Here is a 27,196-nt window from a genome sequence, read left to right on the forward strand (position 1 = left end):
ACACTGACCCCTAATAGATTGCCTGTCAGATGGCGGTATGCTATGGCATTACATCATACTGCAGGAGTGATCAAAGCATCGCAAGTTCTTGTCCTAATACAGGTGGTTTCACTAATGTGCCCAGGGTTCTGTTCCATTCGGGGAGCAGGAAAGGGGAATCCCTGAAGCCAATCGGCTCCGTCTCAAGACAAGCGATCAGTGCCAAAGCCACCCCATTCACTATATTGGAGTCTGCTCTGTCTCCAGGCAGCCACCCGGCTTTTAGCCAGAAGACATAGCACAGCATGCAGCGCTTTTTCTTCGGGTATTCTGAGCCGGACTGCGACGGAACCTCCAGATGTGATTCCAACACAGATGTGATTCCGACCTTACAACAGGTCGCCTGCTACCTGCAGGCTGCCATCACATCTAGAACGTTCTGCCACATTGTGGGCACAGTCTACAACAAATAGGGCTACTAAGCAGTCACGTTGTCCTGTATGAGGATGCGGGCACCATACACATGCCGGGTTATTGCCGGCACACAGCCGCTCCTGTGACCGCTCCACTGGAAGCGGCCAGACCAGTATAGCGCGCCCTCTGTGACATTGTCCGCCAGGACACGTGTTGTACAGCGCGGCTGCACTGACTCGGCTCCCCACATGACAACTGGCACATTACAGGCCGGCCGCCAGGATGCCGCTCGGGAGGTCATCTCGTCTTCCGCGCTGTGAGGAGTTCGGGCGCGTGACGTCATCAGCACTACACAGACGTGTACGCGAGGCTGGCGACGACCGCCAGGAAGGTCAGTGACGTCCCGCGCACACCTCCAGCTCCTGATTGGTGGAGCTCGGTCAGCGCCCCGTGACGTCACGGGCTGTTTGGCATGTGTGAGCCGGGCTCGCCGGTCAGCGTGCATTAGAGCTGGGAGAGGCCGAGCAGTCACCCCTGGGCGCACTGAGGAGCATGGCAGCTACCAACCGGCTAGTCCTAGGACCTCTAGTGGGGGCTATTGACCAGGGCACAGGCTCTACCCGCTTCTTGGTAAGAGATCTCCTGCACCAGTCATTGTCTGTGTGACACCATCTGTGAGTGTGCGCTCAGCTGCAGAGCTCCGGGGACGTCTGTGTAGTGCTGCCCTCTAGAACAGGTGCCTAGGATGACTGATGTGGTAGGGGTGTTGTGTGCCCAGTGATGGGCATTGTGTCCTCTGCCGGGACGTGGCATTGTGTGGACTGAGCTGCATCTCATCTAGTAAGTGTCTGCAAACTGGCATTAAACTATATGAGGAAGGCAAAGGCTAATGAATGGTGGAGTGTGTGTAATAAAAAATATATATAACCTTTATATTCTGCCTTTTTCTTGATGTAGTTACAAAGGTGATAATGCAAGAAATTCCTTCCAATGAAGATGTTGTGAATTTTTATTTATTTTTTCTATACGTTCTTTAGGATTTCTGTACAATGTTTTTATACTTTACGACGTCCCCCACAGACCCCATACTCACCTCCCGGATCTGCTGTGCGAGTCCTGCATGACGTGCCGGCAGTGTCATGTGATGTGGGCAGGGAAGCATATTCACGCTATACTTCCGCTGTGCTACAGCAGAAGTATAGCGCGATGGCCAGCTTCCATTGACTATGATGGAAGCCGGCTGTGCGTATTCCCGTGGCAAATAGGGCATGCCGTGGGTTATTTCACGCTGCGGAATTCCGCAGCGTGAACATTAAGCTATTAGGTTCAATATACCTGATAGCTGTGGTGTAATGCTTGCGGATTAGCCATTAGTCCGTCCTTTCTCAGCAAGCATAATATTTTCTACAGAGCTGCCCCCACACCTCGGGGTGAGACGGGCAGTGGTGTGCCAAGCTGCTTTTACCCTTTCTGCTAAAAACATGAGTATTTTGATCCAGACTGGCCGCTATTGGCGGGCAGCCTACCAGTCTCATTATTCCTGTCATTGGGCATCATACTCCTGGTCACCGTCCTGTCCCGGTCAGATTATTGGCACTGAACTAAGAATGACCAAAGACCCTAGTCCTGCTTTTGTCCCACTACAATATTAACACAGCAGAGCCGGTGTTGTACCCTCTTGTCTCTCCTCTAACAGTGAAGCTTAGATATGTATTTAGAAAGTGATGATCTAGTTCATTTTGATCCGTAGTGAGGTCCTTTCCAGTTTTCAGTCTAGTAATAACCCAAATATAACCTTGATGGAATTTATAAGGCTAGAATCACACAGGACAGTTTGGAGTAGACTATCTCTCCTGTCCTACATAGAAGCATACACATTTAGATCGGCTGATTGTGCATATTACTTTAATGACAAGTGAAAGGTAAGTGTTTGGTTGTCACTTAAGGGGGTCATAGATTTGGGATAAGTTGCCTAAAATTGCCAATTTTGTCCATTTTGGCCAACCATTGACCTGAAAATGAACAACTTCTGTCAGCTGAGGATCTGATCTGTCCTGTCGGAAAACCTCTGACTGATACATCTGTAACTGTATGGTGTGATCGGCTGATCATGTCCTTGAATGGGGTAACACCAAGAAGTCTATACTGTTCTTAATTGTCTCCATGTTGCATAGCAGTCCCAATCACTGCTACTTTGAACACACAAGAAGCTGGTAGCAGTCGAGTGCCATTCATTGTGCTTGTGGCTACTACTGACTTTCTGGGTTTGGAGTGGTGGTGAGTGGGGCTCTTACACTGGACGGGGGTCACTTAGGTGAGTATAACATAGAGACTGGACAACACGCTTAGGAAGATACGCAGAAACCTTGAAGGTTTATTAAAGGTGATGTCACAAGGGACGGAATATTGCGCAACAAAGTTGTGGAATATGCCAGCATGGAATTCCACACCGAAATCCGTACGACTAACTGCGGATTAAATTTTGATGTGGAATTGCCAGCAGAATTTTGCCATTTTCAATTCTGTATCAAAATCCGTACGCCAGCAATGTGGATTTTGGTGCTGACTATTCCCAAACACGGTTGCAGAATGTTCCATTCCATATGAAAGCACCCCGAGTCGGTTCCAGATGCACACAACGTTTTGGGCTGGAAGTCCTTTATCAAGCCAGAGTGACGGTGCTACATCTAGAGTTGTCTTAATGCAGCTTCAAGGTTCTTGCAGATCTTTTTTTTTAGGGCCCCTTCATACTGGCGATTGCAATATCATTCCGAGAAAATCGCAGTTTTGTTCATACGATTTTTGGAGCTTCAGCAATGCTTTTCCTTGTGAAAAACCGTGCATTGCTGCTGCCCATGATTTTCTCGCGTGATTGATGATAGGAGTTTCTAATGTTAAAAAAGCATCACAAAACAATCGCAAATTTGTCCATTGTGATAAAAAAGAAGTAAAACGCAGAAAAATAGGACATGCTGCGATTTTAAAATCTCACAACAGCATATGAGTAAGTATACTTGCTAAGGCACATTACTCTAGCGAGTAGTGCCTTAGCAGAGTATCTCCCCGCTCGTCTCTAAAGATGCGGGGGCCGGCGGGGGTGACAGGTGAGTTGCGGGGGGGAGAGAGATACTCGGCTAAGGCACTACTCGCTCGAGTAATGTGCCTTAGCGAGTATACTCGCTCATCTCTACACATGAGTGAAAACATTGCAGATGTGAAGGGAACCATTGAAAAGTTTTGGGTTTCATAATTCTGTGTTTTCACTCACTCTTGCATTGCACGATTTTATGGCCAGTGCGGAGGCTCCCTTAGCGTATGCTGTCCAATCTGTATGCTCTACAGTTTTTGAAGTCTGACATTGTACCATGCCTCTGTCAGTAGGGAGATGCTGCCACCCATTCATCCTGGGGTGCGTATAGACTTCTTTACTTTACCCCATGGCCCGGAACCTTTAGAGCCTTTTTACATTGAATAATAATCATTCAGATTCTTGCTAGATTGCGGGTATCTGAAAGATAATTATCGTTCGGTGTAAATGCCAGCAGCGACTGAACGACGAACGATAATTCATTCGTCGTTGACTTTCTGCAGGCATTTAAAAAAAAAATCAAACGCTCTGCCTGTGTAAACAGGTAGTCGCTCCTCTAGGAACGCCTGCCTGTTTACTGTGAATGGAGGTGGAACGATCGCTGGCCCGCTCTGTGTGAAAGCACAGGAGCGATTTATCATTGTGATGGCTGTCGGGCGCTTAAGTGTCTGACAGCCATCCCAGTGATGATCACTTATGTACTTTTACCCAGGAGGATCCTTGCTTTTGAATGGAGGTGGAGCAGGCCAGCGATCATTCTGATCCGCCTCCATTCACAGTAAACAGGCAGTTGTTCATAGATGAGCAACTGCTTGTTTAAGCGGCAAATCAACAATGACATCCTGGGGGACATGAAAGATCCAAACAGTAATTTGTTGCTGATCGTTTTTTCACTGCATGCATTCACGCTGCACAGTTATTGTGCAAACCATATAAAAGGGGCTTTACTACAGGTGGTGGGATCGCTGTACGAATGATCACCTTACCTTGTAGCAGGACAAAGGTTCGGCAGATGTTGGGAAGCATCTAGACAGATCGCCTGATCGCTATCGAGTGTGTATGGGCAGCCTTGTACTGTGTTTCTATATTTTACATTTAGTTATTCTTCTTATCCACAGCTGGTCTTGCTGATAGACCCAGCATGCAGTTTCTAATCTTTATTGTTCTTTGACTTTTGTACAGTTGTATAAAAATACCTTTGCACTGTGATATAATAGAAAACGATGTGTATCGATGCAGTTATTACATGGTGCAATTAATGTTTAGTTATCTTTATTGCTTTCAATATCTCTGCAGTTGATTGATGCCTAGATAAAACAAAGGTGTGAAGATTTGACTAGAATGATAAAAATGGTGCAGATTTCACTGTAAAAAGGAGGCCTGAAGCCATTTGCACACGGGTGAGCGATATCTGACCAAGAAACGTGTCCCGACGTTGCGCTTGCCCACATGCGGATTTTCACGGTGATGCAAGGCGCAACACTTCTGTGAAGTAGCGATCCTCGGGCACAGTTTACAGATGATCGCACGTGCTGCCCATTATTTTCATTGGGAAACCTTGCATTGCACTTGAGTGCACATCACACGACATGTGATGTGCTATTATCAAATTAAAAACAATGCGTGACAGTGTGCCGGAGAGGCGTAAGGGTGGCTTCTCAAGTTTTTTTGAGCCTTAAGCAGAAGTGGATACGGCAGGAAGAAGTACAAGTCCTTCCTTCTATATTTCCCGTTTTATTATATATATATACACATACCGTATATACTCGAGTATTAGCCGACCTGAGTATAAGCCGAGTCAATAATTTTTACCACAAAAAACTGGTAAAACTTATTGACTCGAGTATAACCCTAGCTATACTCGAGTATATACTAGGTAAAAAAAAATACAATACCTCCCAGCCAGCGGCGCGGCAAGCTGCTTGAGAATTCTCTCCGCTGTCATCTCCCTGCTCGGCTTTGAATTCCCCCGCCATCAGTGCTGTCTAAGTAAGCGCTGTGATTGGATCGAGCGCCAGCCAATCACAGCTGGTGCTCGATAAACCTATCACAGCCATTCAGTGATGTCATCCACTGAATAGCTGTGAATGATCAAGCGACTGTTATGATTGGCAGGTGCTCGATCCAATCACAGTGCTTACCTACACAGCGCTGATGACGGGGATATTCAAAGCTGAACAGGGAGATGACAGCGGGGAGAAATCTCAAGCAGCTTGCCGCACCGCCAGGGGGACCATCGCACCGGGGACACAGACGCCGGCTGAGAGGTGAGTATTGCAGGGTTTTTTGTTGTAAAAAAAAAAAACAAAAAAAAAAAAACAACCTCACTTGAGTATAAGCCGAGGGGGGCTTTTTCAGCATTAAAAAATGTGCTGAAAAACTAGGCTTATACTCGAGTGCGTGTGTGTGTGTGTGTGTATATTTTCTTTTGTTCTTTCTTCTTTAAATCCACTTCTGACTTAAGCCCAGTAAAGTGCATCAAAAACTCCAAGTGTGTTTTCCACCGTAGACCAGCTTCACACTGGCGATAAAATCACGCAAGATTTGTGCATTTTGAGACGCACAAACTTGAACCCCTCATGAACAATATTTTGCATTGGGTCATACACATGAGCGATATTTTCTTGCATGGCACCACAATATGATGCTATGCGGGAAACAAGTTGCAGCATGTTCTATCTTGCTCTGTGCTCTCTCATCGCAGCGCCCACCGTATTCAATGGGGCTGGCTGCAACAGTGCTGGCCCCATTGAGAGCAATGGGAGAAACTCTGCGATCCTCTGCCACGGCTGTTGCCTTCATACCCGAAGTGATGCAAGACTATTTTTCCATGAAAACGCCTTGTATTCCTGGATAATTTAAATGGTGGGGAGCGCGATATGGTGGTGGGATTCACGGTCCTACATTGTGCTCGCCCATGTGACGTTAGCCTTAGGGTGGTTTCACACAAGTTTTCGTGGCAGTTTTTTGATCCGAAGTGGATTTCAGAAGGTAAATGTATATATGGACTTCTCCTTCCTACTGGATCCACTTCTGGCTTTAGCTAAAAAAAAAAAAAGCATGAAAAGCTGCCAGTAAACCCCGCATGATGTGCCACCCTCACACTCTAAAATCATTGTTAGAAAAATCTGTTTTGGATTCACCTAATCTGTGGCAGCAACCCAAGGCTGAAGTTTGAATTTCTGCCACGGATTTGCATTTGGAGATGCCACCCTGCAGTGTGAGCATTGTCTTTACTTTTGTACCCGGTGTCACCCCTCAACATGGTGATCTCTGCTCTAGGTACAGAAATCCGTAAGTCCTTCTACAAACACCACTAGCCCGCACACAGATTCATAGCTCTCCGGGTTTACAAACTCCTATAGGAAAAGCTGTCTTTCACTGTTTTTGGGTGGGTCGACAGGGTGTTGCTGGACTCTCAAGCTTTGACTCCTGGCAGCATTTAAAGGGCTGCTTACATTGAATATACTGAATCCATTGACTTGTAACTATGTGTCCATGAGCTCAGTGTCTCCCCCTCTATGGCATACTACCCTCAGATAGCAGAGACCTGACAGATCTGCGTCAGTGGTCTTTCTAGTGCTCTGCAGCCCTGTCATGCTTCTTGTATCATGTGAGTATAGGTTTTATTAACCACCTGCTAAGCACATTTAATACATGGCTCATTTGCTCCTTCCACTATTTACCACATCAGACAGAGAAGGTTGCTGTCCAATCCTGAAGGTCAAGTAGCACTTAGAAGAAACAGCGTGTAGATAAAGACAGAACATTACTGTCTGTTCCACTGGCCTATTATACAGTACAATCTCAAATGACTGATGTTTTGTGCATAAATAACATTAGTTTCCACCTATGTAACAGTGTTGCAATAGTTAAACATTGTTGCCCTTTACCCTAATGTTTAAGGAATGAGTGACAGATCTGGACCTTTCTACTATCCACTTATTTGTTTTAAATGCTTACAAACTTCTAACCTTTGTTTTTAATAAAGGTTTAGTTTTCACTTATAAATTCCCACCTTAAGGCCAGTTTCATATGAGCGTGAGCGCTACAGTTTTGCGGAATGAACAATGCCTTTTGCGCACACATTGGCGTATGTTGCTGTAGTTTTTGCCCCCACAGGGCATGTTGAGTTGCTCTCGGTACAATCATGCGCACTGATTGCAATGGCTAATTAGTTCCAGATGTCTTCTATCTCCAGAGGAATTATGCAGTGTTTCACGCATCTCCTTGTGTATTGCGCACACCTCATATTGCGCATATTTTCACACCTCCCATTGACTTCTATGGGGGGCCTTTGGTGTGCAAATACGCAGAAATATAGAACATGTTCGTTTTTTTTTTTTTTTTGTTTTGTTTTTTCCTTCCTATTTTGGTGCAAACACAATACAGACCTATAAATAAACCCATTGAAATCAATGGCTTCTATTATCTGTGTTTTGCAGTGCACATATGCCCATGTGAAACCAACCTAAGGCTGGTTTCACACGGCCGAGATCTGTGTGTTACAAGATGCACAAATATGAATCCCATCCTTTTGAATGGGGCCATACACATGAGTGATTTTATTTTTTATTGCCCTGCAATGCAATGCTAACTACAGCGCCGGAGAATCGCTATTTCCCCAAAGTGATGCGAGGCGGTTATGATACAAAAATGCCTGGCATCCGCTGTAAAATCCCATGTTGGCGAGCATGATATCAGGATATTGCACTTGCCCGTGGGAAGTTGGCCTAAGGGCTTATTTAGACGACCGTATATTAGCTCGGTTTTCACGCCGAGCCGATATACAGTGTCTTTGTCTGCAGGGGGGGAGGATGGAAGAGCCAGGAGCAGGAACTGAGCTCCCGCCCCTTCCCCGCCCCTCGACACTATTTGCAATGGGAGGGGTGGGACAGGGGTGGAGCTAAGCGCCGATACTTAGCTCCACTCCCATCTCACCCCCTCCTATTGCAAATAGTGGCGAGGGGTGGAGAGGGGACGGGAGCTCAGTTCCTACTTCTGGCTCTTCCATCCCCCTGCAGACAAAGACACTGTATATCGGCTAGGCGTGAAAACCGAGCCGATATACGGTTGTCTGAATAAGCCCTAAGGGAGTATTCCGACAGCATTTTTTTTTTTTTTTAACCACTCTGTGGGATTACATCAGGAGGCCCAGTCGCAACTGTCAAAAACAGCACTGTGACGGTACCTGAATGGAAAGGACCAAAAACATTCTTTTGCATTAGTGAAACAGACATCACTTTGGTGTCCATTTTTAAGGCTTTCATTTGTTTCACCTATATTTGGAGTACAGAATAACTGGGATATAGAACAGCGCAGTAAACTACAAATATAACGGAAATGAACAGAACCCTTGTAAAATGAACACCAAAGCGATGTCCATTTCTCTAATGCAACTGAATGGTTTCATTCCTTTCCGGTCGGGGTTCCATCACAATGCAGTTTTTGACTGCTGCGACAGAACCCCTGATGTAAGCACACAGCATTTTTTATTGCGCTCTGGGAACGCTCCCTAACATGTATGTAATAATAAATAGTAGTATAGCTGCTGGAATTTTATTCCCCCCCACCTTCCACTATATCATTTCATATGAACGATGATCAATAAAGTGAAGGAAAGTTGGCCTCGACTGCGCGGATAATCCTCATTATATCGTTCCTATAGGCATGTGCATGTATCGCATTAGGCTGTGTTCACATTTTGTGCTTTTTGTGCGTTCCTGAACAGCTGCCAAAAAAAAGTCTTTTGAAAAACTAAATGCAAATTCTAGAAAAAGCCTATGGTTTTAAACAGTATAGTGCGACATCTAGACACGTGGAGGGATCCTTCTACAGTATGAAAACCAAGTATTATTTTCACAGCTTAAAGCTTGTGAACTGGCTAATTAATATATAATCTTAGTGTTTTATGTCCATTTAATCCTCTTTAGTTTGTCTGAGCTGGTGTATAGCAGTTAACCCATTCATCTACTGGTTAATATGAAATGCCGACAATAAAGATAAGTTCATCATAAAGTGTGTCAAGATGTTTGTCGTGCCACGTTTATGCCTTGTTTTGGAGGGCGCAGTGCATAATTTTAATATCCACATACTGTATATAGATACCCATGTATATTGCTATAATAATGAGGTTTATCTGTATGGCGCCAAAATATTCCACAGAGCTTTATAAATTGGGGGTGACCCTACACAAAATAAGTGACGACATACAGAATTGAACTGAGAAGTTTAAACAATTGGATTAAGGGCCCTGCTCACAGACTATAAGGAAGTATACACATAGGGTACTATATATATGTATACAGATATAAAGCTGTGAGTGGGTCACAATGAACCTGTTATTTTAGCTGCATGATAAGTGACTTTAAGAGAAAAAAAAAGTCTCGTGACACTGCAAGGGGGCCCACTGAGAATGTCACCAAGGGCCCATTTAAATTTAGAGCTTGCCATGCACATCCTTCCTGTATTGTCTGTATATACAATGCAGCAGCATGCGCATGTTTATGGCAGTTGTTATGAGTGGGAGTTGGGCCTGTTTTTAACCCCCCCCCCTTTTTTTTTTTTTTTAACTTTAGTATGTCATCAGTTTTTAAGCTTGCAAAAAAAAAAAAGACATATCTACTGTCTACATATGTATTTGGAACTACACATGGATGTGCTTTTCATCTCCTCATTTACATTGGCCTAAGGCTGCTTGCACATAGCCGGGAAACGCGTACAAGAATTGTGCATTGTGAGATGCACAGGTCTCGGACAGATATAAACCCCATTCTTTTGAATGGGGTTATACACATGAGCGACATGCTGCAGGAAAAAACTGTCCTATCATTCACGTTCCTCTGAATGCATCACCCATTGTTTTTAATGGAACAGGAAAACGCATCGCACGGCGTGCAATGTGGAGTTTCCCATTGAAAAAAGATGATTAGTAACTCTTGGCCCTGCATTCATGGCCGCATTATGGAAGTTAGCACAAAAAAAATACTTTTCAAATTTTTTTTTTTTCCTTTCCTCAATTTATTGCCACAGGTTTCATCTAAATGGCAATGATGAGTCCTCTTAAATTAAAAAAAAACAAACAAAACTTGAGAAAGAGATGATTACTTTTTTTTCCTCCTCCATGGTCTCGAAAATTCAGTGTTATTAATTATAAATGGGCGTATTCAGAAAATAATTATTGGGTGTGTTAACATTTTTGTCCTAACTTGCAAATAATGTTGGATCCATAGGCAAATGAGATTTTCTGTTCACACTTGACTAAAACCTTCTTGGAACATGTCGATATGCCAGTGTATTGGCTCTATGTGCAGATATGAAACTAAACTATGTATGGGCATTTTTAATGCTATAAATATACAATTTTTTATTTTTATTTTTTCAAAGTTAAAGAATAACCACAAATACACACATGCGCCATTCCCATCACACACTAAAGGGCTTCTGTCATTATAAAAAAAAACAAAAAAACCTAAATTCTATAGTTACCTCCCCCGTCAGTTTACTTACCAGATCTTCACCTCACTGATCTTCTCCTGCAGTAGGGGTGGGGAGGGGGGCACTTAACCTTCAGCTGGCTCATTTCTCTCCTTCCTGTGAGGTTACATACATTTACAGACAGTCTTCTTCCTGCCAGCCAATGTACGTTATGTCACAGTTCACAGTCCAGCAGGGGGAGTGCGATCTACTGGAGAAACTACTCATGCAAGCTGTCTCAGCAATAGATCAGCTTTCCTTCCTAGGCAGTGAACGCTACAGCACAGGAACTGACCTGAGTGTGAGTGTGAGTGTGAGTGTGATAAATATATATAATCTGAAAACTATATATATGTTTCTAAATGACTTTGTGAGCAGCCATCCAGGCTATCACTAGAAAGTGAAGAGTATTACAACTTTTAAGTTTTAATGTGGCATATACTTAAAATTTAAAAATGGCATGTATAAAGTGGAGTTCATTATTTACCTCCTTTAGGGCCAGCTGCATACGGGAGGGACAGATTCTGCATGCGGGAACCCGCAGCAGAATCCAGCTGTGACACCCCCCCCCCCCACCCCCCGGCCGTCAAACGCATATACCTGCAAAATCTGTATTGCAGATAACTACAGAGGCTTGCTGCCGGTCATGTGCAGTACAGTTTTTAAAAATGTATATATTGCGGATGGGCTGCAATTTGGACAGCCTCCATTCACTTCAATAGAGGCCATCATAGTGGAGTCTGCCCATAATCCATAATAGAGAATGCTCATGGAATACGCAATTCATGTGAAGGAAAAAGCAAAAGTACGTGCCTTTCAATGCGTGCAGTGTGCTGCAGATCCTTCATGCGAACCTCACCTGCAGATTCCGCAATAAGAATCCGGTCGTGTGAAGCCGGCCTAAATGTAGTAGCAATCGTATAGGATTAGGAAACCTTTCATGTACTCCATGAATGTAAGACACAAGTGTGTACATTGTTACATTTGAAGAGGTTTTCAGAAAAGACTTATTCATACAGATGAGTGTGATTTTTCTGGTTAGTGACAAATGGAGTGTACAGTATATGTATTTTACTTCTTTTTTGTACAGCTTTTTTGCTGGCTGATGTATAGTGTTTGAACTAATTTAGTATTTAACAGCATGTGTATACCATGTACTGTGCTCAAAATTATAGTACTAATTCAACATTTATGTATGTAGCAGGCAGGGGTGCTCTCAGCACCTCAAATATATCACTGATTAAGTGATAGTCTCTTAACTGTGAGCTTTTTGATCAGGAACCATAGGAGGAGACCTATGGGGAGCCCTCTGCTGTTTACGCTACTAACATCAATACAATCAATGTTCATTGTCTTGTGCCAAATCAGTATGGCACTTATTGATGTTGAACACTAATATTTTCAGTAATGGTCTCCTTGTGTACAAGGAAAGATAGAGGAGAGAGAAACTTGGCAATAGAAAGAAATAGGTTAGGGAGGAGAGAGGGTGGGATAGCGGGATGGGGTGTGAGGGGGACACCTGCAAGAGGGCGCCTGCTCGCCCCCAGGTTTGTTTCCGTATTTGCTCACCTATTCCCAGAATTCCTGGAACTCTGTTGACCCTAGGAAGAGGGACCAGGTCACCCACTTTCCTAGAGTCCTCACGACTCAAAATGACAGAAAACTGGCTTACATGCTTGTGCCACATTTATCCTGTTTTAGACACTTTCGGACAGGTTTCCAACTTGTCGGAAAACGCGGCTCAATTGGGCCAAAAGTTTGTCGCAACTTTTGATGGAAACTAAGACAACTAATAGGTGGTCTAAACTTGGACTAGACAGTAGAGATGAGCGAGCGTACTCGGATAAGCACTACTCGCTCGAGTAATTTGCTTTATCCGAGTATCGCTGTGCTCGGGGCTAAAGATTCGGGTGCCGACACGGAGCGGGGAGCTGCAGGGGAGAGCGGGGAGGAACGGAGGTAAGATCTTTCTCTCCTCTCCCGCCCGCTCTCCCCTGCTCCCCGCTGCGACTCACCTGTCAGCCGCAGCGGCACCCGAATCTTTAGCCCCGAGCACAGCGATACTCGGATAAAGCCAATTACTCGAGCGAGTAGTGCTTATCCGAGTATGCTCGCTCATCTCTACTAGACAGTCTTAAAATGCCACCGATTTTTATCATTCAGGAGAGCCACTGTGATAAATCTGACACATATTAAGGCTGTCTAGTCTAAATTTGCATTGTCTAACTTCTAGAAAGTATTAATAGATAAGCCCCATTGTGTTAAAATACAAATGAGCCCTTGCTATATGATTCATCCAACTGAAAATTGTTTCCTAGTGATGAATACTGCATAATGTTCTCTAAATGTTTATAAGCTAGTGAAAAATTTTATTCATACTTGGGTAAATATTTGTTATTGGTCTCAACTGTGTTTACTGAGAATGGCTTAGAATAAATGCAACAGTTAAAAAATAAATAAACATTCCTCTGGTATTTTATGTGGTGGTAATAAAGCTGGTTTTGCAAGTCCAGTATTGGTTTCATTCTGGTTTCTGTCACCATAGGGGTGAATATGTGAAACTGAGAACAAAAATCTCGCTTTCTCATATTCGCCTCTTTGGCATAGGAAGGGCTCTGTTCCTATGCGGTTTTCAACAGTAAGTGGAGACCTGGATAGAAAGGAAGACCAAAGGGATTTCTATTTTCTGGTGTCATTGGCGTCCAATGTACTGGACATTTGAAATGTGGGGGAGTTTCAATAGAGAACATGAATAAGCCATAAAACAAGCAAGTACAATAAATCTGGGCTTGCTAAATGACAGACTGGTACAGAAAGTTAGAGGGCCCTGACTTCTAGGGCTTGCTGTAAACAAGGACTAGGTGATGACTTCTGACGGTCATACAGTTATGTAGTGGAGACAGGGCTATTGCAGGTTATAAGCTTTTAAGAAGTGGTGGATTTTGGGGGGCAGTAAGTTTGACTATGAGAGTTGCTGAAGAAAAATGGGGGAGTTGTCACACCTCTCAACTGACATAAAACAATGTTCCCCATATGTTTGTAGGTTATAAGCATAATGTTGCTATTGCTGAGTTTCATATTTTCAGTTTGTTTTTTTTTGTTTTTTTTTCTGAATTTCTGGTTTTAGAGAGCTTTTGAAGTGTAAAATTTGCTATATCAAAATACTATGAAAATGAGTAAATTTAGTGAATAATTTGTTAAATTTGTGGTGAAATTACAACATTTTTGTCACAGAAATGTAATCTGATGCCTCTTGTGAAGACTGCCTATCATCATTATTTTGGTGTGAAGGTAGAGGACCAGGATAAGTCACGGGCTCCACATATATGCTGCAGCTCTTGTTCAGTTAATCTACGAGAATGGCTGAAAAAATAAAAACGATCTATGGCTTTTGCTGTGCTTATGGTTTGATGGGTGCCTACAAACCATACAGATGACTACTGTTTCTGCTTGACTCCTCCTATAAAGGCAGGAACCATTCAATAACTGAATCTTCAATCTGCTATTCAACCTATTCCACATTCAGATAGTTTACCAGTTCCTATTCCACCCCAACATTATGAGCTTGAAGTAGAAAATAAAGAGAGTGTGGAAAAAGAAGAACCTAACAAGCCTTCCACATTCCATGACCCTGACTTTGAGGTAAAAGATCATAATTCCGCTTGACATAGTCTGTGGTGTGAGTGTTCTCATTCGAGACCCTGACTTGTCAAAGGAGAAGGCGGAACTTCTAGGGTCAAGACTACAGCAATGGAATCTTCTCCAATGTGATGTCAGGGTCTCGCAGTACAGAGAACGTCAGAGGGATCTGCTTCCTTTGTTTTTCTTCTTTTAAAAAAAAAAAAAAAAAAAATCTGGTTGTTTACTGAGACATTAATGGCTTGATGAAATGGTTGAATTTGAACCATGATCGAACTGAATATAGGCTATCATAGACTCCTCCAAGCTTAGTTTGAAAGCTGTATTACTTCACAACGGCAACCGTCTTTCTTCTATTCCTGTGGGTCATGCAGTTCACATGAAGGAGACTTATGCAAACATGACAGCCCTCCGCGACTCAAATATGCTGAACACAAGTGGAAAATCTGTGGTGATCTAAAAGTCATCGCTGTACTCTTAGGAATGCAACTGGGGTACACTAAATACTATTGGTTTTTATGTATGTGGGACAATAGGGATAGGAAATCGCATTACATTCAAGCGGACTGGCCTGCAAGAAATCTTGACTCTACCTAGAAAAAGTGTCATTGCTGAGCCTCTCGTGGACCCAAAAGATGTTCTTCTTCCACCCCTTCATATAAAGCTGGGTTTAATGAAAAATTTTGTCAAAGGTATGAACCAGGAAGGACAGGCATTTAAGTACTTAAAGGGGTTGTCTCGCGAAATCAAGTGGGTCTATACACTTCTGTATGGCCATATTAATGCACTTTGTAATATACATCGTGCATTAAATATGAGCCATACAGAAGTTATTCACTTACCTGCTCCGTTGCTAGCGTCCCCGTCGCCATGGTTCCGTCTAATTTCGGTGTCTTCTTGCCTTTTTAGACGCGCTTGCGCAGATCCGTCTTCTCCCTTCTTCTCCCTTCGGCTCCGCTCGGCAGCATCGGCATTTTGGCTCCGCCCCTTGTACGCATCATCGCGTAGCTCCGCCCCCGTCACGTGCCGATTCCAGCCTCCTGATTGGCTGGAATCGGCACACATCATGGGGTGGAGCTACGCGATGATGCGTACAAGGGGGCGGAGCCAAAATGCCGATGCTGCCGAGCGGAGCCGAAGGGAGAAGAAGGGAGAAGACGGATCTGCGCAAGCGCGTCTAAAAAGGCAAGAAGACACCGAAATTAGACGGAACCATGGCGACGGGGACGCTAGCAACGGAGCAGGTAAGTGAATAACTTCTGTATGGCTCATATTTAATGCACGATGTATATTACAAAGTGCATTAATATGGCCATACAGAAGTGTATAACCCCACTTGCTGCTGCGAGACAACCCCTTTAAGAGACACATTTCCTAGATTGAGTGATGCAAAGGTTAAGGAAAGTATTTTTGTTGGGCCACAAATTTGACAACTTGTAAAGGATCCTGCGTTTGACCAAGTTTTGGAGGGAAAAGAAAAGGAAGCTTGGCAAGCCTTAAAGGGAGTTATTCATGGATTCTTAGGCAACAAAACAGAGGATAACCACACTCAGTTGGTGACAGTACTTCTGGAAAAATACCATCAACTCAGATGCAATGTGTCCCTTAAAATCCATTTTCTCCACTCCCACCTAGACTTTTTCCCTCCTAATTGTGGAGCTGTCAGTGATGAACACAGAGAAAGATGCCATCAGGATATTTCTGTAATAGAACAAAAATATCAGGACCGTTGGACTGAAGCAATGCTTGCAGATTACTGCTGGCCTGTGTGTAGGGATGCTCCAGAACTCACTTACAAGAGGCAAGCCAAAAGCAAACGATCTCATGAAGTCACCACATGATTCTCTTCACACCGAACCACCTGCCAGGAATTCGTCCATCAATTTAGAACTCTTAGAATGTAACTGTCATAAAAATACATTTCTAATGCACTTTCAATGTTGTTGGCATATGTAATTAAAATCTGTCATTATCTCTTAATCTGTTAAAATAATATACTTCCACCTATTGTATATCACAGAAACTAGAGCTAATAAAATGTTTCTTTGTCATATTCGTTTTTCTCACCCCAAAATGAGTAAGATTTGACTCATGAAGTTAAGAAAACATTCCAAAATATTTTTTTTTTGTTGGCCAATCAATATTAAATTTGTACATCTTCTAAATGGTTGAAAAAAACTGTGCGTCCAGAATAAACAGATGGAAATTATATCTATTTTACCACCTAAATGAAGTACGATATGTGGCGAAAAAACAATGTCAGAATTACTTTGGTTTTTAAAACCTTTTACGGTGTTGTTCTATGTTAAAGTGACACATGTCAGATTGCCAAAATTTGGCCTGGTCATTAAGGTGCAAATAGGCTTGGTCACTAAGGGGTTAAGCAAGTGTTAGTCAAACTGTGGGGCCAGAAGGTACAGAAGGGGAGGTAATTGTGACAGCACTAATCGTATACAGTACAGGGATTCCTATCAGGTTTAATATAATTGGCTTCTTCTCTTTTGACTTGTTATTGTATTCAGGAGATGAATGAAAGCTACAGCTCTCACTTTGGAATGAACCCCGTCCACTGGTGAGGCACCATAATGTTCTGGCTGAGTGTTTGGTAGAAAAAAGTTGAGAAGCCCAGTTTTTTAAAGTATTCTAGAAAAAGGTGGTCAGTCCTATTTGCTGAGCCGTTGGCTGACAACACATCAGGACTTTGTCACTATTGTAGAATACTATTTTAAATTCTTCTTTTTTTCCTAGCAGTGTTGTAATCCCATCATGATTACTTGGATATTGCTCAACTGCCACTTGAATGTAGTTCAGTGTTTTTCTCTTATGGAGCAATTATTCAGAATATTTCTTCAACCATCCTTTAGTTGAAGCAATACTCTATGGCTTGAGATCATTGGATGAGAATAACTAATGAAGTCACACTAGACCATGACTTAGGTGATTTCACTTTCCTGTGCCGATCAAGAGCAGAAAAGGGGAATCCCTGCGATGAACTGGTTCCATTGACTAATGGCTTTCGGGCGGAAGGAAAAGCGCTGCATGCACGACGCACGAATATAAATCCCATTCATTTGAATGGGGTCATACACATGGGCGTTTTGTTTTGAACTTGCGATTTTCATGCAATGTGTTTTTTAACATTAGAAAGTCCTACTGACTTTCGCAGGAAAAAAAAATCCTGTTTCTGATGCGGTCTGCGCTTATCCTTTTGCCTGTGGGCATGTAGCAGACCTGGGGTATGTAACCACTACACTGCCGGAAAACTACATGTCTACAAATACATAAATGGATAGCTGTGTGGCCATATAATAAATTATGTTATATAGATGCATGTGTGAATAAGATAGCAGTTATTGACTGATCATGCATGGAGTCTACACATTATGTGGTGCCCTAGGGGTCCAACTCCTGTCTATATGAGAGGTGGTGTCTAAGAACAAGGGAAGACAGAGGAACACTGTATAAGGCTTCTTTCACACTAGCGTAGATCGGACGCTGATTCACGGTCGGCGGATATACGCTACCATCTGTGGCGTTAAAGCTCCTGAACAGGCACACAAATCTAATGTTTGTGCACCCATTCACACAGCATGGGCCCAGGCGCATATAAGCCGAGGCTGACATGCAGTCAACCCTTTCCCTTCCCTCCCCCTCGCAGGCTCACCTCTGTTCCCCACTCACTCCTTGCAATGGGAGCCGGTAGGATGAGGGAGGAGCTAAGCGTTATCCCATCCCATCTCCTCCTATTACTGGCTGCGGACATGGGGCGGGGGTGGAGCCTAGCTCCCATTGCATGGAGCAAGCGGGGAGGAGAGCAGAGGGAGGGAGTTTAGCAGCCATGCTAAATTCATTCATTCATGGTCCTGGCTGTTGGCAACCTACCATTAAGAATGTTGGATATATACTTTGCTGTATTTTATAGTTTTTAATCTGCAAAAATGTACTTTTAAAAAATTGTATATATTGCCTGTGGATTTGAATATAATCATGTATGTGGAAATACCCCTTTAGACCCCTCAGTAATGTTATTCCTGACTGATTTGGTATGTCCTTTGGTAAGCTCCAGCTTATAAAAAGAAGTACACCTTTTCAACCTAATGGTTTTTATTGTTCCAATGCATCTAAAATAAGAAATAAAGCAACATTGCATGTAGTCTTGATTTTTCTTTTACTTACCCCTTTTTTTGTATATATCCCCAAAAAGTAACTTTTACTTTTTTTTTTTTTTGTTGTTGTTGTTAATTGAACTAACCTAGATAGGGTACTGCAAAAGATGCAAGTTACACAAATACATAAGCCTTGTGGTGGTGAACTGTACAGGGCTGCTTAAAGATGGCAGTTTTAGTATTGTAATCCTTAAAATCTCTCTCCGTACACGCACTGCGCTTTTGTCCTAAACCTGATTGATGTGCATGGCTCGCTTAGTCTTTTCCTATTAAGCCAAAGAAGCCGCTGTTCCTGAAATAATGCTTTTCTGGACCACAACAAGAGGTGATTTGTGTGTCTTTAGAACCGTACAGAAAGCTGCAGTTACATCACCCGTCACCTCAAATGTCCCTTCTTTCTGTTTGTACATGTGCATCAGTGTGAACACTCATTCTAGATCTCCTAGATGACCACGTGCTATTCCGCCCATGTTCACACATTACATGCAAACAATGAGATCCTGCTATGCTACCCTACTTGGCATCCAATTACATTCAGTCCTGTGCTTCTAGATAAGCCACCTGTGCCAGTCTCTTCTTTGATTCCACATATCAATCATTATCTGAATGTGATAAAATAGAGCAGGAATTCATACGTGGCATATTAGTTATGGATCTTTATTGTACCAGGCTGAAAATTGTGCTTTATCTCCTCTCTGCTATATGATAGGCTGCCTTCACAAACTGTACCAGCCATATGCCCATTCTACCATATTTCCCTGAAAATAAGACTTATATTTTTTGCCCCAAAAGAATCACTAGGTCTTAATTTCAGCAGATGCCTTATTATACGGCAGGTACGGTCCACAACGCAATGCCTGTTGTTGGTTCTGAAGCACTGCTCAGCCAATCAATGCAGCGTTCGATGAACCAATCACAGCAATCGCATTGGTTCTCGAGCGCTACTCAGTTAATCAGAGCCATCGCTTCCTGGTTACGGGGTTCATAAATCCCGCCTCCAGTAAGCTTTCTTCTGTGGGCGGCCGAGGACTGCAGGAAGCATGCTGGAGCTCTGGAGAGCAGCGTCAGGGACGTGGACCGAGCCTGCCTAGGTAATATATTGCGCTTTTTTTCCCTTTATGTAATGCAGCTAGGGCTTATTTTCAGGGTAGGGCTTATATTTCAAGCCTCCCTGAAAAATTGGGGTAGGTCTTATTTTTTTGGGAAACTGGGTAGGTGAGCAACTTGAACCTCATGTTTGACAGCTGTCTTGTGATTGAAAATGATTGGTTAAGACAACTGGAAACCCACTCTATTGATCAGAACACTTATTCCTCAGCAGTTAGTGGCAAACATTACAAGCAAAGATATGACTTTACTATTGTACAAGAAGAGTGCAAGTGGAACAATGCAACTGTCCGATATTTCCAATGAGGTTATCTTTCCCATGGAAAAATTTGCTCATATCATTGGACATATCTGTCCATGTATATCCCTTTCCCAATTACAGTTATAATTGCTAAAAAATTGTAATACTTTTGGGAAAAGTCGTCTTCTCTATAACTAAATTAAGGAAATGGCTTACTTCGGTTACTAAAACAGAAATTATGCCTCTGCAGTTTTTGCATGGATCAAATATTGACCCAATCCTCATCAGCTATGAAATCAGTCCATGTATGGCATAGTCTTGTTAACCCTTTCCAATCCATTGTCTGACGTTTAAAGGCATTATGGTTTAAGGCTGTACAGCTCCGATGTAGGCAGACGCCTGTCGGGGTTCTCTTACTGTATATTACCAGCCTCTCTGCTGTCGGAGCCTATCCAACGTGACACCTCATGCAGTACTGGCTTTACCCAGCAGATAGCGCCGTTATATAACAGCAGAAAAAGAGTAAACCCCCTGGGAAAACCAGGATACAAATTGGATTGGAAAGGCTTAATATGATGGCACATAACCTCAGTCCTTTGATTAAGTTTAGATGTATGTCCATACAAGTTGTAATAAGAGAAATTTAGATTTTCTATCTATATGCTGAAGTGTGTGTGTGTCCGTCCGTCCGTGTGTGTGTCTAAAACAAGAAAGAAAAATTTCAATTGGATGATCTATTCCAATATTGTGTAGGGAACAAAAAGAACACAGACTTGGCATGTTGATCACCCAATCTGAATTGCAGTAGACCAGCATCTTCTGTAATGAGAAGTCTGAGGCAGCCTGTTCTTTTTAACTGTATGGTGTGCTTTTCTTGGTCTAATTAGAAGTTCTGGAATTGACTTTGTACATGAGCTTGTCATCTTGTGTTACTGCCTTAAATTTTCAACTTGGAATATACCCATGAACCTAACCAGCTACATATTCTGTTTCAATTCACCTGATCTTATTCACTCTTATCACTCTTGCTGTATTCCATCTGGGCTCATGTCCAATGATTAGTCTGTGTTGTCCTTGGATGGCTGTGAAGCATATAGACTGGCCTTTTACATAACACGGAAGTATACCGTAATGGCATCAGGTTCTATGCCAAAATCCTGGATGGCAGTAGGCCTAAAAAAACAAGCCACATGTTTTCTTTCTTTTCTTTCCTCTTGTGTGTCTGTGTGTACCTTTTTTATGCATTGGGACATGCCACGTGCACTGACCTGTATTGACTTGACACTAAAGTCATAACTGGCAGAATATCCCTCACCTACGTGAAGACAACTTACAAGGAACCATTTTTGTGCCTCCATAATTGTTTTTAGTCAAGTACACTAAATAGACTTTCTCCACCATTAGGTCTTTCACACGGGCCTATTGTACAGTGTTGACACACCATTGATTTGCATTGGGGTATTCAGATTGGCTATTTTAGTCCATATTATGGACTAAAATAGCTGATTGACGTCAATGGGATCATGCAGCGAATAAGCATAATGCATGTGTTCTTGCTGTTTACATCTAAAATCAGTGGGGCCCTCTTGTATTGTGTGTGCGTGCGTGTTTAAATGTAATAAATATGTAAGAAAAAAAGCAATGCCCAGTGAGGCTAACCTCACACAGGCGAGCGCGATATTGCCTCACATCACTTCGGGAAGTGGTAATTGAGTGTCTCCCATTGTTTTTCAATGCCTGAAACCTCGCATTGCACTGCATTTGCAAAGATGGGACGTGCCATTATTTGTTTACCACACCGTGTTGCCATGCAGAAAACACATCAAGCATGTGTATTACCCCTTTTGAAAAGAATGGGGTTCATATTCATTGTGCGTCGTGTGAAATTTGCCTAAATGTGCAGATTTTTGGTCTGTAAAAACTCTGCTTATTTGAGCCTTTAAAGTTGCAAAAAATTATAATTGATATTTCAGCAAAAGACAGAATATTTTACGCTTCCTTTTGCATAATTCCAACAATACTATTTTTCTGCTAATTACCTATTAAGTATGTTTTATGTATCTTGTGTAGGTCTTCAATGCAAAAACAGCCGAACTACTTAGTCATCATCAAGTGGAAATAAAGCAGAAGTTTCCAAGAGAGGGGTAAGTAGGAATTGTACATTACCAAATAGTTTCATAATACTCCCCCAATGTTCTATCTTCGTTGCCTATAGCAACCAATCGCAGAGCTGCTTTCATTTTTCATAGCGCTCTTGAGAAAGGAAAGTTAATTAGGACAAGTTGGTTGCTATGGGCAGTTTCCATAAATCTGCTCAGTTATTTATATCAAAGTTATGATGGATTGTAAAGAGGTTCTCTGTAACACTAGTTTTGATGGCCTATCCTTAAGATAGACAATCAGTGTTTTGTTAGTGGGGGCCTGACTTGGTTCCTGAGAGTTTTGCATCCCCTTTAATGTTTATACAGGCATAGAGGGGCTGTTGGTACAAGCAGCTATGTCTGCTACTAGAGCCTGCCCCAATCAGTGGGACTCCTAGTAAATAAGCCCATGGCCCATTCTTATTATAGGTCTTTTCCTATTACTTAGTTACTCCATAGCAACTCTGCACTGTGGCTGTGGAGCAATTTTAGGTAACGAGAAAACCCATTAATGTCCTTGAACTCCTCCTAAGGATCATGGAAACAAAGCCATTTTTAAAAATAGAATTAAATCCTTGAACGAATATAAAAATGTATATTATAGTAATTTAATCTCGACATTTTCCAGAAGATCGAAAAAATTGCTACATCTACTGAATTTAAAAAAAACAACTTCCCATTTTATGTTAATGGCTTGGGAAATAATGGTCACAGAATCCGAATGAACAAGCCATGTATAAAGCATGACCGGAAATGTATTGCAATATTAACTTCCTGGATATAGGACTCTCAATCACTCCAGTTTTAGCTCAAGTCTGGAATTAAGTGTATATTCTCAATTAGTGTTAAGTGAAAAACAGTTGAATCCTGTTTTGGGTTGAACGTTGTTAAAAGTTGCGTTTGGTGCAAATCCGAACTTCAGAGTGGTTATTTAAAATAGCATTTCACACTTGGCAGAAAGGATCACATTACGTTTTTTTTTTTTACGTCTAATATACTTACCTGACACACATCCTCCTCACAAGAGAAAGGTTCATCGCCACCTGAACATCCATGGTCAGTCGTACCTGCACTGTGCCCTTTCTGCAGCAGATACCCTTACCCCAGACCCCATGGCCTTCTGGGTGAGCAGATTGGGACATTGGCAAAAATTATACAAGTTTGCAATGGGTATACTATTTTCTCCACCCTTCAGAATAGCATCAGAGAGGGTGTTTAGTGTGGTAGGTGGCTGCATCACCGATAGGAAAACAAGATTGTCCACTAAAAGCCTGGAAAACCCATGTGCCTGATGCCGTTGGTTAGATCTGTCACTGTTACCGTTATCGACTCACTACTGCTACGACCACCATCCCTACTGTCGACTTGCTAATACCACTAGTCCAGCACACCTTGAGTCACCCACTAAGGCCTCCTTCCCACGAACGGATTTCCGCCGCGTAATTCGCGGCGAAAATCCGCTGCGTTGCCCGCAGCTATTAGGTTCTATTGAACCTAATAGCACAATGCTCACGATGCGTAATTCCACCGCGGAATTACGCACCGCGATTTCTCCCGTCCTCACCCGCAGCATGCTCTATTTTCTGCGGGTGAGGACGGGCTGTACGCACTGACGGCTTCCATTGCAGTCCATGGAAGCCGTCCGTTCACGCTATCTCCCGCTGTAACCAGCGGGAGATAGCGTGAAAAAACGCTTTCCCGCCCACCGCCGCGCGTCATATGACGCCAAATGACGCGGCCGGCCGCGTCACGTGACACGGCCGGTGACGCGGCGGTGGTGGGCGGTGACGCAGCGGCGGTGGGCGGGGAAGCGATTTCACGCTATCTCCCGCAGGTAAGTATAGGGGCTCTGGGGGGGCGCCGTGACGGGCTTCACAGCGTAATATTACGCGGCGGAGCCCGTCACGCTCGTGGGAAGGAGGCCTAATACCAGGCCTAAACAACCAAAGATCATCTCTTCTGTCCTGTCCATTGTTTTATACTGTGCAGCTGCTGTTCCAGTTACTTCTACCACCACCCCTGCTGCTGCTACTACCAGGCCTACACAACCACAGATCAAACAGATTCCAAAAAGAGATCCCTTTTTTTTTTTTTTGTGGCATCATTTGTTAAAAAAACCAATTTCTTCACTTTATAGGCACAAAAGATGTTGCTACTCCCAAAAAGGACTAATTTTTGTATCTGTTGTATACAGTCAAGCATCTAAGGCCAAAAAGGGCAAATTTTTGGGATGTATTTATTTTATTTTTTTTAAAAGCATAAATCTGTTTAGGAAAGTTTTTTTGTTTTAAACAAGCTGTTGGCTACCCCTGGGTATCATCTGTTTATCCAATGCCATAAGTGTTGCCCTAAAAACAGCTCAAAAATACTTGCATACACTGATAGATGTCCTAAGGTGTGTTGTCATACAAGGCCTTTATGGCTGTTTGACACTGTTTTTGGGGTACTGGTGACTTTCAGTATTAGTTCAAACTAATTTGGACCAAACGTTTTCTGAAATTTTGAAAACCAGCCAAACTGAAGTTTTGAAAAGTTCACTTATCACTATTCTTTAATATTATTAGAAAGTAGAATTTGATATATATCCTCATTCATTTATTCCTTTTTATCACATACCTCTAAATTAGATTCCTGTCACAGAACGATCTTTTTCTTCTCTTTCCACTTTCTAAAACGCCACATGGAGAAAACTGAAGTCTTCATCTTTCCTCCACCAGATTTATTAACCCTTTCCAATCCAAATTGTATCCTGGTTTTCCTAGGGGGCTTACTCTTTTCTGCCGTTATGAAATGGCACTATCTGCTGGCTAAAGCCAGTACTGCATGAGGTGACACGTTGGATAGGCTCCGACAGCAGAGAAGCTGGCAATATACAGTAAGAGAACACCGACGGATGCCTTCCAACATCGGAGCTGTACAGCCTTAAATCATAATGTCTTCACAGGTCAGACAGTGGATTGCAAAGGGTTAATCACAATTGGTGGCTTCATACTTTCCCCAGTCCCATAAATCCACTGTCTCTGTAACATTTGATTCTGCCCTGTCCTTCGAATGGCACATACAAGCCCTAGCCACCTCCCTGCCTCCTCCAACTCAAAACATCTGTTACAATCCTTCTCTTTCATTTAGATCAGTGTTTCTCAACTCCAATCCTCAGGGATCCCCCCAGCGCGTCCTGTTTCCAGGATATCCTATTCACTGGCGTAACTATAGGGCGTGCAGAGGGTACGGTCGCACCCAGGCCCAGGAGCCCTAGAGGGCCCATAAAGTCTCTTTCCCCATATTGCAAACCAATACTATCAATGAAGCTTTGTAGTTGGGTGCCCATTTCCAGACTTTGCACTGGTGCCCAGCAACTTCAAGTTGCGCCTCTGATCCTGCAGTAAGAACACCTGTGCCAATGTCTGAGGCACCTACAATAATATCGCCTGTTCAATACTGAGTAAATCCTGAAAATGTGACCTGTTGGGGGTTCCTGAGGACTAAAGGTGAGAAACACTGGTTTAGACTACCACCACATTATTCTTTGCGGCCTCTCATCCAACACTCTTGCACCCCTCCAGTCCATTTCTGCTCAGCTAATCTATCTCTCCACTGTTACTCTACTGCCTATCCCTTCACTAGCTGCCCATCCTGTAGAATATCCAGTTCATGATATTATCAATGACATACAAGACTGTCCACAACCTGTCCCCTAAATACATCTGTCCTAATCTTCTGATTCATCTTCCACATGCAACCTCTAGCCCTCGCAAGACCACTTCCTCTAGACTGCTTCTTCCTTGCACAAAGGTCTCCAAGATTTCTCCCATGTGTCACCTATACTCTAACTTGCAACCCGAACACATCAGACTCTCCAGCACCTTGCAAAGCTTCAAAAAGCACCTAAAAACCTACCTCTTCCAAAAAGCCTACAATCTGCATTAACCCCATGCTGCTACCACTATATGATCAGCTTCTACCTCACCTACTGGCTCCTTTCCTTGTATATCGTGATCCCTTATAGGCAGGGTCCTCTCTTCCTCTGCTTCATTCTGTAAGTCATTTACTGCAGGTTTATTATTCCTGTTTAGCACGTCAAATTCCATGCAGTTTGAACTGCCAGCAGCAGCTGTTATTGAGGGCTTAGGCGCTTATTGCATACTGCGGTATTGAGGTCAGTGTATGAACCATATGCAATAAACTCCCAAGTCCCCCTTACGGGTGACTGCGGGTAGCCAACGTTTTATCTTTTTACATGGTCTATGCAGGGGATTCAGAAAAATGGAGCTCTAACTACTGTAAAGCTGAACTAGAATAATTTGTGACTGTACACTCCAACACATTTATATATATTTTTTTAACTGAACGTGTCCAAAATTCTGCGCTACCATTATCATCACCAAGGGTGTATTTGCTGTAGAGCTTCTCTTGTGAAATGTATTAACACACATGAGGGACGGTTTATTTAGAGGTCACAGCTTGACACCTCTTTTGGTATCATAAGTCAAGTCAGACTGGTCAGACTGCAGTTTATCACTTCCTTCCCATAAAAAACATTGCAGATTGGTGTGAATGTCAAAAGTAAAAGAATTTGAGTAATTTTATGAATCAAGCAAGCACAGCAGGAATTTAGATTTTTTTTTTTTCCTTTTTATTGATTCCCCATTGCATTTATTTTTACTGCACTTGCCATATATGCAAGTGCAGTAAAAGTGCTGTTGTATAAACGATCACAAGACCCACTGCAAGATAAAACCGTCTAATTTAGAATAATAAGGAACATAACTAATGGAAGTGTGAACAGAGCCTAAGGAAATTAAAGGGGTTGTCTGGGACTTTTACTATTGATGACCTATCCTCAGGAAAGGTCATAAATAGTTGATTAGCAAGGGTCCGCCACTCTGACCAGCTGTTTGCTGGGCCTGCGGACAGCACTGAAAGCTGTCTATATTGCAGTGGCCTG

At 42.9% G+C, this 27,196-nt stretch overlaps 1 protein-coding gene across 3 annotated transcripts in view; it reads left to right on the top strand.

Annotated features, from left to right (window-relative positions):
- Window positions 1-854: 854 nt before the first annotated feature.
- GK (glycerol kinase) overlaps window positions 855-27,196 on the top strand; it is a 68,166-nt gene continuing 41,824 nt past the window's right edge. For all 3 annotated transcript variants that reach the window (XM_066577918.1, XM_066577927.1, XM_066577922.1), the window contains exons 1-2: window positions 855-1,023; window positions 22,181-22,254. In XM_066577918.1, coding sequence (XP_066434015.1) covers window positions 946-1,023; window positions 22,181-22,254 — 152 coding nt within the window. In that variant the 5' untranslated portion in view covers window positions 855-945. The remainder of the gene's footprint in view (window positions 1,024-22,180; window positions 22,255-27,196) is intronic.

The sequence above is a fragment of the Eleutherodactylus coqui genome, chromosome 1 (assembly GCF_035609145.1).
Source record: "Eleutherodactylus coqui strain aEleCoq1 chromosome 1, aEleCoq1.hap1, whole genome shotgun sequence".
Taxonomy (NCBI): Eukaryota; Metazoa; Chordata; class Amphibia; order Anura; family Eleutherodactylidae; genus Eleutherodactylus; species Eleutherodactylus coqui.